Raw genomic sequence first — 13,349 nt, 5'->3', positions numbered from 1 at the left:
AAGACAGATGGCATTTTTTGCATCAGTTGTAATTAATCACTTGAGAGGAAAAAAAAACTGGATGCGGATGCAACCGATATATGTGAACGCACCATCATGTACATAAGCGTTATAGGGAAGTATGGAGTGCACTATTTTACAGCGGAAGCGCTGTTCCTGGCCATTTAATCCCTCAAACGATGCAATCGCAACCGCAGAATCTCAGGCGTGAGAGGGTGGCCACCTTCGACAGCTCATCGGCAACCCCGCAATGAAATTGGGGGGTGCCGATGTTTGTCATGACAGAACAGGGGCCTAATGAAGGCACCCCAGGTCTGCCTTCTGTCTGCCTCTGGCTCTGCTTAACAGTAACCTGTAAAAATGACTATACGCTACAATACATTAGTAATACATAAGATCTAACGATCGCTGGTTCAAGTCCCCTAGGGGGACTTCTAAACTGTGTAAAAAGAAAAAAGTTGAATAAAGTTTTTAGCAGTGAAAAAAAAATTAGAAAGTTAAAAAAAACAAAAACCTTTTCCCGCTAAAGTAACGTCAAATATAATAATAATAATAATAAAAAATGATCAAAATTGGTATTGCTGCATTCGTAAGAGTCCGAACTATTACAACATTTAACTCGCAAGAAAAATTTTATACCGTCAAAATCGCTGTTTTTTGGTCACCTTAGCTCTAAAAATATAAAAAGGTAATAAAAAGTGATCAAGAAGTTGTATGTACTAAAAAAAATTGTACCAATAAAAACTACAACTCTTCCCGCAAAAAATAAGCCCTCATACCACTCAATCAACGAGAAAAGTTAAATAAAATTATGGCTCTCAGAATGTGGTGAAACAACAGTTTTTCTTTGTAAAACTAGTAAAAAAAATATTAAAAATATATATATATATATATATATATATATATATAAATATAAAATTTGGTATCACCGTAATCTTATTGAGCCCCAGAATAAACGTTAAGTTGTCGTTTTCAATGCACGTAAGCCGTAAAAACGACAAAGAAATAATGTATGAATCGCAGTTGTTTCCAATTTAAGCCCGCAAGCAATTTTTTTCAGTTTCCCAGTACGTTATATGGCATTTTAAATGGTGCCACTAGAAACTACAACTCCTCCCGCAAGAAATAAGCCCTCACATTGCTCTATTGACGGGAAAAAAAAATCAAAAAGTTATTGCTTTTGAAAGGCGGGGAGTGAAAAACGAAAATTTAAAGAAATAAAAATGGCTCAGTCCTTAAGGGATTAATGGCGTAAACAGCAGCTCAGGCAAAATAGCTGCCGCCATAATCATGTACAGAAATAGGAAAAAAAAAATGTTTACAATAAAAACAAAAAAAATAATAATCTGACAAAACACGCACTCCGTGCTCAGTTTTCAAATGCAGCATAGCGGTGTGTCTTGTCAGATGTCGTAGCAATGAATATGTCAGATGTAGAGGAGTCGAGTCTATAGCAGAGATGAGTGTGCTCTGGATAAGAAAGATAGAGATACACTGGATAAGATTAGATACATTGCTTAGATAAAGAATCTCATCAGGCAGTGCCACACCTGATAGGCTTAGATACAGCTGCACAGCAGACCATATCACATGATTGGAATAGATACAGCAGCTCAGCATCACACGATAGGATTAGATACATCAACTCAGCAGACTGTATCACACAATAGGCTTAGATACAGGGGCTCTGGATTCAGTCTGGCTCGCTGCAGTCATCTGGACAGTATTTGAAAATTTTGCACGAGAGTTGTGGCCGCAGAGGTTGGGATCTCATCATGGTTTAGATGGTTTTTTGACGTATATTGTGGCAAACACACTTCATTTTGTACAAAAAAAAGAAAAGTATCTAAACCACGGACAAAAGATCCCAGCCTTAGCTGCCGGGATCATTCAGAAGGGGGGCCGGGGCAGCTAGGGTGTCTCACGGGGTATTGTTTCTTAGGGCACTATTACACTGCCCAACATAAGCCATGTAAACGAGCACCGATCAACAAGACAGCTAGTTGATCGCCTATCACATGGAGCAATGATTGGATATGTATAGGGACGAGCACTCGTTACCACAATCGCTTATCCCCATATATTTTCATCATGTCGGCAGCGCATCTCCCTGATTACATAGAGATGTGCTGCAGACAACGAAGATTTTTTAATTCTGCATTAAAGATCAGGTCAGCCGACTATCGCTCGCTTGCCTGATAATTGGCCCATGTAATAAGGCCTTTACACTTCACCTCTGGGGCTCAAGTACATGCGAGTCCCCAGAAATGCAGTGTAACAGGTCACAGAATACTGGCCATAATTGATAGGAAGGCATACAGTATGTGGCCACCAGACATAGTAGGTGAGGGGTGCTCTAATAGAGACCACCCCTGACACCTCTCTGGTCGAACCGCTGGTTAGCCAGGGAGTGTTAAATGATCTTCTCCGTCCTACTAACAATGTACACAGGCAGGAAGAAAAATTACATAGAGTAACTGAAAAAATTATATCAATAAAAAAAAAAAACACAAGCCCATTTAAAAATACATACATTTAGCCAAAAATCTGACTGGTTCTCTTTACAATATACACATTCAGTATCTAACGTCACCTCTATTATAGGAAGTAGTATGACAGAACCTGTACTACATAGGAGAAGACCTCTAGCTGGCACGTGTGTGTGGTTTATTGCCGTTTGGAATCAAAGAAAAAAAACCTCTGTATGTATCCTTCTAAAATTATAAAGGCATACGTTGGTAGAGCAGGGCCCCAAAGAACTCTATGGGTGACTTATTACAGCTCTGTATAACCCAGAGGTGGTATACAGCCATAATATGCGGTGTACGAGGCCTTAAAATAAAGCAGATTCTACTGTCCTGGCTAGAGAGATCATCTTACAGGTTTATTCAGAATATGAATGTAGAAAAAGGAACCCAAAAAAGTTAACTGGTAAAAGTATCAATTTTACTAAGAAATAATACAGGATGGGGAGAGAAAAAAAATCAAATAAAAAAAAATCACATTCAACGTTTTTATGAATCATGGTTCAGATTACCACCCCGTGATCACGATACAGTCACCCAAAAAACTGGCACCTGGGAAAACAATTGTTCGCAACATCGGTAAGAAATGACTAAACATAAAACCAAAGTGTTCCTAGGTTAAATACTTACAGAAGTTCATCTAACGTCTCACGCACACGACCTTGTGTGCCGGCCGGGTCCAGTCAGTGATCCGTGGAAAGATAGGACATGTCGTATCTTTCCATGGATTGGAGAATCGGGTCGGTTTTCACGGACCCAATTCACCTGCTAAAGTGAATGGTGCCACTCGGATGCTGTGAAAAACAGCCCAAGTGGCACTCGGTCGTGTGCAACTGCACTAGGTTAACACTAGCCATTAAAATTTAACATTTTCCATAAATAAAAAGATATACTCTGCTTCGGTTTACAACAGTAAACTAGGGTAAAACCAACATTTATTTAATAGTTACACAAATGTACAACGTAAAACAGTGTTGCGAATAACCTTTTTTTTTTTTAAACAACAAACAAGACGCCTGTCAACTTGTTACTGGTTGGGCAGAATTAGAGCGTAGGAGCCAACCTGCCCTTCTTGTCGGAGCTGATGTAGAAGATCCTCTACCTTCCTTTTTCTGCTTACTACCAAAAACCTTTTAGTGCCTTGTCCATAAGACTTGCTCTTAAGTCCAAATCTCTTCGAAAGTAGATGTATGTATTTCCGTTCTTCATTGTTCAGTTCTATAGAAAACGTTAGGTCGTCCGGATTGCCAGACGACGCATAATTCCTGATCATTTTATCAATGTCTCTCTTGGCCATCTGTTGGTTGGTTGTGGCTAAACCAAAGCCTTCACGACTAAACTGCTCCTTGACGGAAATTGGCTCTGCAATTCCTCCCCCTTCCTTGCCCAAGCCTCCACCAGTCCACCCCATCTTCCTTAGAAGTTGGTTTCCAATATTGTCCTCCTTGATTTCCTGTTTGTATGCCTCAACATTTGACACACCGCGGATCTGATTTCGAGAAATGGCATCTTTTGCAGGGCCCTTTGTTGAATTGTTAATGATCACTGGTTGGGTCTTCTTTAAAGCCAACACCGCCGCCTTTGCAGCCTCATGCTTTACATTTTTTCGAACGTCAATGGCTTCTGCTACAAGCTGTTGCATGATGAAGACTTTACACTGCCACTTCACGCCAGACGTTCTCTCAATAACATATTCTATGGGCACCTTGTTAAACTGCGCAGTGCTATTCAGAATGCCGATATCACTCCCAATATTCTCACAAATCACGATGTCTTTTAAGGAGGTTATGGCACCATTGCCCAAGGTCGTGTCGGACTTCTGCTGGTTATGCTGCAAACCCCTCAAGAACTCGACAGCCTGCTCAGCGGCAGCATACTTGCTTTTCTTCTTATTTCCACATGCTTCAGCTACACAATGGCCTTGCACATATACACTGCATCGCCTTGCGTTATTGGGCATACGGTCATATTTATATTCTACTGTCATTTTGTTTAAGGCGGCAGATTTGTACAAAATACTTATGGCATCAGATGCGTTTTCTGTGAGAACAAATGTTGACCAGGATTTTGGACTATCGGTACTCTGTTGGCCTGCTGGGAGACTTTCATTCACAGGGCCATCTTCTTGTTTCAGAATGGGTGGGAATTCATTACTTGGCGAGTCACTCGAGCATGCCACCAGGTCTTCACGATAACCTTGGCCACACCTCCGCTTCACAGCTATCACTTTCACCATTGGCTTTAATAGAAGCTGTATGGCCAGCTCCGCTGCTTTGTCACGAGACCCAATTTTGGTCCATGAATAACCTGTAGCTAAATAAACATCTTGGCACCGGACTTCACAAGCATAGCCGTCTGGGTGGATTTTCTTAAGTCTAGGGAGATTGCTTGGAGGTATTTCCTTAATAGGAACATAAATATATTCTGGATTTGTTTTACATGCCTGAACAGACTGCGTTAATATGTGGGTATAGCCAATACGCGTGCTACCAGAGGTCACTTCAGGATTTCCCATAATTTGTTTCACATTACCAGAAAGTTTCTTGATAACACTGGCTTTATTCGGAATCTGAATTGTGCGACCCCGGGAACTTGACGCAATGTCCATGTCCTTTCCAAACTTGCCAGGTTTTTTGGGTGGTTTTACAAAACCAATGCCTTTTCTCCCTTGTTTGTTTACGTCCTGCCATGTATCGAGCACATTTGAACGGAAATCTTTAGACACATTTGAAGAATGAGACTCGAACTTGGCAGAGTAATCCTGCTCCGTTTTGGTCATGTAGTTACTGCAGTCACTTTTGCTTTGCTCATCAACAATATTAGGATCATATACATAAGGGCTGTAATTCACCTCCTTTTCTGAGTGTTTTTCCGCTTCTGTGTGGACGTTGACAGCGGCTGATGCATTAGATGTATGAGGTGTGGTTGTTATGCTCTCACTGCTTGTGTCAAGTTTTGTTTTCTTAGTCATCATAAACTGCTTGTCATCCTCCACTGTGCTCACTACAAAATGTACTGGTTCAAAACGTGGCCTTGGGCCGAACTTCTTTTTTCCTGGTTGTCCACCGGCTGCAAGTGAAAAAATATATATTTATTTACTATGTATAAGCGGTTTCCCAAGGGAGTTAAAAATAAATAAATAAAAGTGTCCAAGGTTGGCGAAATGTAATAATAATAAAAAAGCATTACTCACGGACATCCCCAGCGTTCCCCCGTAGCTGCTCCAGTCCTGCCGCTGCCATTAGCGGACATGACGTGATTGCTGCCGTCAATCACTGGCCTCTGTTGGTATACGGCACAGGACCGCTGATTAGGTGCAGCGACCAGGTGGGTATAGGGGCACGTTATCGCTGCAGCCCTGTCAACAAACAGCGACGAGGAGGACCACAGCAGCTACGTTGGCATGCCAGGGGCTCGGTCTGGTAAGAACTTTTTGTGTTCCCCGCCTTGGACACTTGATAAACTGTTAAATCCCAAACCTATTGTGCCCAGCTATAAGTAAATATGGATAGTATAGCAATATTCCGGCACGTCCAACATCATAATCCATTTCCATGCCGACTACGTCCAAGCAAAGGAGCTTTATATGTGATAGAAACCAAAGACCACAGTCATTAAGGGTGAGTGAGGAAGTTCTTGCTTATTTAAAAGTGTTTTCCCAACTCAGAAAGTGATCTCATATATGCCATAACTTGCTGATCAGTGTAGCGTTGACCAGTGGGACAAAGGGGGCAGCACCGCTCTATGTAGGTCTATCAGACACAGTGCTGTGTAGAGAAAATGCTGCAGAGACTTTGGTTGCTTCATTCTGGTGATTGGTTGAGTACATCGGGGGGATGATCAGCAAGTGATGGCATATTATTTTGATTACCGAGTTGGGAAAATCCCTTTACTTGTGCCAAAATGTCCCAATAGGTCACCTCTCTGTAGATAAAATAAAATTGTATCTTTTCATATCGGAGACTTTGCTTACAACTTGTCATTCATAACGATCGCAAATATGGTCTCTAAAGTCTACAAAGCCTTAGGCTATGTTCACACGGAGTATTTTGCCAAGTTTTTTGACGCGGAAACCGCGTCGCAAAACTTGGCAAAAACGGCCCGAAAATGCCTCCCATTGATTTCAATGGGAGGCGTCGGCGTCTTTTTCCCGCGAGCAGTAAAACTGCCTCGCGGGAGAAAGAAGCGACATGCCCTATCTTCGGGCGCTTCCGCCTCTGACCTCCCATTGACTTCAATGGGAGGCAGAGAGAGCGTATTTCGCTGTGTTTTATGCCCGCGGCTCTCAATGGCCGCGGGCGAAAAACGCAGCGAAAATCGGCGTGCAGGGAGAGTAAAATCTGCCTCAAACTTCCAAACGGAATTCCTCCTGCAAAATACTCCGTGTGAACATAGCCGTAGACTGGGTTGACAGAGTTTTTTGCAGGCATTCCATTGGTTGATTTTCGCTGCGCTTTTCGCCCGCGGCCATTGAGCGCCATGGGAAAACAAACGCAGCGAAATACGCTTTCTCTGCCTCCCATTGATGTCAATGGGAGGTCAGAGACGTAAATGCCCGAAGAAAGGGCATGTCCCTTCTTTTTCCGCTCGTGGGAAAAAAACGCCTCCGCCTCCCATTGAAATCAATGAGAGGCTTTTTTTGGCGCATTTTCCGCTTCAAAAAAACTCTGTGTGAACTGACCCTTAGCTTCCAGACAATCTTGAGTCCTGCTAGAAATATTGTGATTAAATACAATAAATTGTTCCTAGACTTTGTGGATTCATGTTTTGCCGTTTATTGGATGAAATCTTTTCTTTGCCCCACAATTTGTACGGGATTCTTTTCTGCCTACTCTCTAATGATTTAAAAAAAAGAATTTATGTCTTACCATACAGACAACGTGAGATTTATTCTTGAAGACTTACCGGCATCAGAAGTGGTAGGTCCCTTTGTTGCCTTGGCGCCAGGCACAAGCTCATATGAACGAATTTCACCAATGTCGATTCCTTCAGCCAACTGGTGGACTTTTTGTGTTAACTGCTCGCCATACCTAAGAGAATAAACATTGGGACCTCAAATACATTTATGGGCTCATTTATTTTACCAAACATACCTACCGCTCTAGTTGTATACAGTACATAGGCATCAGACACTCAGCCTGGCTGTATATAAAAATGGCTTAAGACAATCTATTACCATGGTTTCCCTTGACACAGGTCCTCTCAACAATCCTACTCCTTACCAGCTATGTACGTTACGCTCATAACTCCCAGAGCAATATTCAGGGCACAGAACTTTTTGGTAAAACAACAGACTTCAATGATACCCAATGGACCCTATTAAAAGTCAATGGGATCCACCAAGCGCTGTTGGTGTCCGTTTTTATGACAAATCCTGCACTCGTCAATTCCATTCACCTGATCCTATGATGGAAACACAGCCTAAGGCCTAATTCACACGAGCGTGTTAAATGTTGTTTCAATGGCCGTCCCACGGACCTTTGTAATTCAATGTGGCCGGTCACACAGTCGTTGTTTCAACGGACCGTGTGAAGGGTCTGTGAGAAAATAGGACATGTCATATTTTTTCACACTTCCCTCCATAGACTCATCTATGGGGGGATCGCATCGCGTCCCGCAGCGCAGACCACGGATGCACCTCGGACTTGAAAAACTGCCGTTTGTCACGTCCGAGATGCGCACCCATGTAAATAAGGCCTAAGGGAGAGGGGAAGCTGAAAGTGACAGCAAGAGGAAAGATTTAAAAAAAAAAAAAAGACCCTGAAAAAGACAATGACAGGGTTGAAACGTTGCATGTCCATGTTGTCATTGAATTAAAGAAAAACAACATTTTTTGCTACTTTGAGTGCCGCGGTCTCTTCTCTGTAGCAAGAAGAGAGAACATCCCTTTACTGCACTCTCCTCCTGTACAGCCTTCCCATAACCCCAGGGGGATGCAGAAACTCTCCATGTTATCACCCCCTTACCTATCCGAGATGATATCTGTCTCATTTAGGGAGTATTTGGTTTTTCTTCCCACTACAGGGGTGAGAAGTTGAGTAGTTGCACATCTTATCACCCCCTGCGACTAAGGGCTTATTCAGACGAACGTGATATACGTCCATGCAACGCGTGTGATTTTCACGCGCCTCACACGGACCTATGTTAGTCTATGGGGTCGTGCAGACAGTCCGTGAGTTTCACGCACCGTGTGTCCGCTGCGTAAATCTCACAACATGTCCTATATTAGTGCGTTTTTTGCGCATCACACACCCATTGAAAATCACGCGCAGCACACGGAAGCACTTCTGTGGGACGCGCGTGATTCGCGCAACAGCAGTAAAAACTATAAATGAAAACAGAAAAGCACCACATGCTTTTCTGTTTACAAACATACAGTGTCATAATGATGGCGGTGCATATTCTTGCTTGCAAATTCGATCCCTGTAGTTCTAAAGAAATACACAGCAAAACCCGCAGCATGAAAATGCTGAAATTTACGCAGCAAAATGTAAAAACCACACTGAAAAAATGCATAAAAAAAACAAAACCTTCAGGTGCATTTTCTTTCCTGTGAATTTCTTGCGGTTTTGCTGTGTATTTTGCGAAGAAAAATATGCAAGGTGTGCGTGTAGCCTGAGGGCTCGTCCACACGTAACGGAATTGCTGCGTATTTCCCGTCCAGAACTGCGGGCGGAAGATACGCAGCAGAATACAATAGCAGCAAAGTGGGTGAGATTTAACAAAATTTAAAATGTGAAATGACCAAGCAGAAATTGACCTGCGGTGCGTATTTTTTGTACCGCAGCGTGTAAATTCCTACTGCGGAAAGTGGACTGAATTGCTGCATTTTCCAGAGAATAACGAACGCAGCAAAACCATTTTTTGCAGTAAAACAAATTGCAGGAAATGATGCGTTTTTTCCCGATTGTCTGTTACTTTCAACGGAATTGCTGCAGAAATTCCATTACGTGTGGACAAGCCCTTATAGTCATCTCCATACAAAGCTATGGAGCCCCGATCATTAGTGTCTGCAGGAGGACCGCCGGCCGCCTCCATACACGCACTGCACTCACCGGCTCCCTATGAAGACGATGTTGCTCCACACCACAGACAGGGCGATTAGCTGGTCCACCTTGCGGCCGGGGTACACGTGAATGTGACGTGCCAGGAACTCCTTGCGGGCGGCCCATTGCTTGTCATTTTCGTGGAATTGACGGAAATCTTCCAGTGACACTGGCATCCCCTTACCGGAGGCCGCCTTACCGCCAGGATCCATGGCCTGAGCTTCAGATACGTGTACTCCGCACCAGTATACTAGTGTTACAAAGCGGAATGAGGGCTCTATACAGACGGGCCGCCGCCGCCGAGGTCCCCGGACAGGCCCCAATCTTCACAGAAAACCACACGGCGATTGATTAAACGAATTACCGAGCTCTGACGTCTCATGCGACGGTGTGTAGGAACCATAGAGATGCACAGCGTGTAGACGATAGGAACCATAGAGACCGCCTGTGTCGCACAGCGACACCTAGCGTTCTTACCTCCAGGGTACTACAATACTATGCCTGGAGGAGGCATTAGCTACAAACATTTAGGGACTATCTGAGGGGCCTCTTTATAGCAGATATTTCGCCACAATAACAATTATTTTACCATTATGATTTAACACGTTAACTGCTATTAGTAGGAAATTCTCAGCCAAGTATGATACCATGATTTAATAACAGCCATCAACCAAGAATCAAAGTTTCCCAGTAGGCCCCCAAAAGCAAAGATTGAAATAGAACCCCCTTTCTGGTGCTGGTTAACACTAGGACACCCCTAACCACCTGAGACAGGAGTTGGTGCTTGTTTTCCTCTCTTTTCCATAATCCTTGGCTTAAATCCACACACGTCTTTTTGTAGATGTAGAGAAGGGATCCAGTCACAGGTTCACACCACACATATAATAGGGGTTGTATTCCAGTAGCTGCCGCATGTTCTGCCTCTATTGTATGTGCGGCATCCCCGTTCAGATGTATAGGACAGGTGCAAGAATTTACCAGGTGTGAAGAAAAACACAGGGTATGGTCACAAAGGTCTTAATTTCGGATGTTTGTTGTTTTTTTAGGAAATCGTATTAAAAAATCCGCTTTTTTGATGTGGATTTCTAGTTTAATTTGCCGTGGATCCTGCACAAGGAGTAGCCCCATTCAATGGAGCGAATCCACTTGTGGAAATCCGCCACTATGTCACTTATTTTATTTTTTGCAACAGAATCCACACGGAAAATTTCTTCGACATCTGCACTGACAAGATGTGAAATAGAGACATAATCTCAGAGTGAGCCTTTGCAAATTTTCCAGGTTCCACAATGCTTTCTTAATAACCATTTAAAAATAAATAAATAAATAAATAATACATTTCAGGCTAAACAGACATAATGCTTTGAAAATGTATATAAACTGCTTCAAGAAAGTACAGACAACATACCTAAAGTTTACTGGACTGCTCTTAGGGTCCTGTTGGTAAGGTAGCAGCTCAGCTTCTATGTTCTCCATGAAGTTCATCCTCATGGCGCTCTTGGGCTCTTGACTGTTTCATGACGCTCTTCAAACATCTTCTTGTGGGTCAACAAGTAAATTTATCCCACCTCATAAAATCATGACCAGCGCCTTTTCCTTATTGACTCAGTAGATAAATAAAACATCTAACAAGTTTCTACACAAATCCCATTAGCAGTGGCTTGATGATCATGCCTGTTTATGAGATTATATAAGAGTTGCTCAGCCCCGGACCGACCTTCTCTACATTCTCGTAGCACACGGATTAGGCAAAACCTGAATCAGAAGTTAACTTTTGCTTACAGCTATGCCCTTGTATACACCCCCCCCCCCTTGCTTCAAAATCACTTACCTGAAGGCCAGAGGATATCTCCTATAGGCTGCATTTATGGCCTGTGTGTAGACTGTCATTTTTGAGTGGCTCTAAACCATCCAGAAGTCTGCATGGGAAATACTCTCTTAGCCCTAAGCAGCAAATGTAGTATGAAAGGGGTTTACCAGTTTAAGATGATGTAAAATTGATGGCTTATCCTCAGAATAGGCCATAAATATTTTATCAGTGGGAGTCCGACTCTCGGCACCCTCAGCAAGCAGCTGTTTGAAGGGGTTGCTGCGCTCTGGTAAGCGCTGCTTCCCTTTCGTCGATTACACAACTTTGTATTGCACAAAACCATCACATTCGTAGCAGCTGTGCACAGTATTACAGCTTCGTCTATTCACTTGAATGGGAGGAAGCTGTAATTCTGTGCACAGCCAATATGAATGTTGTGTACGCAATGAAGGGGAAGCGCCACAGCCCCTTCAGACGTCTGATTGGCAGGGGGCCGAGAGTTAGAACCGAACCGATCAGATATAATCCTGCGGATAGGCCAGTAATTTTCCTGTAAAGCCCATTACTTTGTCACTCAGGAGTCATGGCTGGTGCGCATAAAATCCAGCAGAATTCTCTGGAACTGCGATTTTGGTTCAGTAACATTTATGGTGATGAAGAGCGCTAATTTTTTCAGTTTTTGTCCAGCTTTTTTACTTTAAATTAATAATTTTAATAGGTAAAATAACTTGTTTACCACTCTCACTTATGAGCTTTATATAGTCCTCTAGAATCTGCACTGGGTCTGACCTCATAATATTTGCTATTAGGGTAGGGACACATGTTACGGTTGTTGTGTGGCCAAACCCAGAGCAGCCATGCGGTTTAGCCGCAAATCGGCAGTTTTTAAAGAGTCTTTTGAGGACTTTTGTCCCACCCACACCTCTATTGCCACTAGATAGGTGCAGGGGAGACAAGTTTAGGCATACCTGTCGCTCTACTGGTCCTCAGCCTCATAAACAGTGGCGTAACTACCGCTTTAGCAGCCAGTGGCTGCTTTGGGACTAGCGGCATGGGGGGGCCCATGCTGCCCGCATTCACGGGCCCCTCCATACCCGATGGCGTCGCTATGTCTGCTACAGCGGCAGCAATGCCACATTCAGTAGTATCTGCGTCCTTAGGACGCAGATACTATTGAACACTGACAGAGCAGGGATGTATCTCCCTGCTCTGTTATTTACTAGGCTACAGGCCACGGCATGCAACCTGTCAGGCGCAGGGGCGGGATTCCTGCACAGGCCGGCATGATGACGTCACAGGATCCGATCAGCGTTGATGCTATGTACGTCGCGGGAACGAGGTTTTATTTGTTTGGGGGCCGCTATCTACAGGGGGGCCGTTTGGCACTATCTACAAGGGGAAGTGGGGAACATATCTATAGGGGGGCGCTGAATGGAGCTATCTACAGGGGCACCGTATGGCACTATCTACAAGGGAGCTGTATGGCACTGTCTACAAGGGGAGGCGGGGGCATTATCTAAAAGAAGGGGCTGCATGTCTTCGAGGGGGAGGGGGCACTATCTACAAGGGGGTTGTGCTACTATCTACAGGTGGGGCTGTATAGCACTGACCACAGCAGGGCTGTAAGGCACAATCTACATAGGGGGCTGTATGGCAGAATCTACAGGGGGCACTATCTACAAAGAAGGCTGTGTGTGGCACCCAGCGGAGGGGGGGGGGGACCCTGTTAAAAGTTTGCTATGGGGCCCAGTCTTTCCTAGTTACGCCCCTGCTCATACAGCGTGTGTGATCACTCAACAGCGGAGGGGTAGGGGAGCTAGGAGCCGGACACTTTCTATTCAGCGTATGAAGATTAAAACGCATTTTCCAGGGTGTTGGTTTCTGCCACAACACTGACAGGTATGCCTAAACTTGTCTATCCCTACACCTATCTCGTGGCGGTAGCGGTGTGTGGAGGACAAAAGTCCT

The 13,349-nt window shown here is 43.9% G+C and overlaps 1 protein-coding gene across 1 annotated transcript; it reads right to left on the bottom strand.

Moving 5' to 3' along the window:
* Window positions 1–3,423: 3,423 nt before the first annotated feature.
* On the bottom strand, window positions 3,424–9,996 carry NKRF (NFKB repressing factor). The gene is made up of 3 exons (XM_075835855.1): window positions 9,581–9,996; window positions 7,431–7,555; window positions 3,424–5,594 (listed from the first exon to the last, which is right to left on the bottom strand). The coding sequence occupies exons 1-3, from the start codon at window positions 9,781–9,783 to the stop codon at window positions 3,553–3,555; spliced, it is 2,370 nt and encodes a 789-aa protein (XP_075691970.1). The 5' UTR covers window positions 9,784–9,996; the 3' UTR covers window positions 3,424–3,552.
* Between the last annotated feature and the right edge of the window lie 3,353 nt (window positions 9,997–13,349).

The sequence above is a fragment of the Rhinoderma darwinii genome, chromosome 8 (genome assembly GCF_050947455.1).
Source record: "Rhinoderma darwinii isolate aRhiDar2 chromosome 8, aRhiDar2.hap1, whole genome shotgun sequence".
Lineage (NCBI taxonomy): Eukaryota > Metazoa > Chordata > Amphibia > Anura > Rhinodermatidae > Rhinoderma > Rhinoderma darwinii.
Note: the sequence above shows the minus strand (reverse complement) of the source record. Positions and strands in the feature narration are given on the sequence as shown.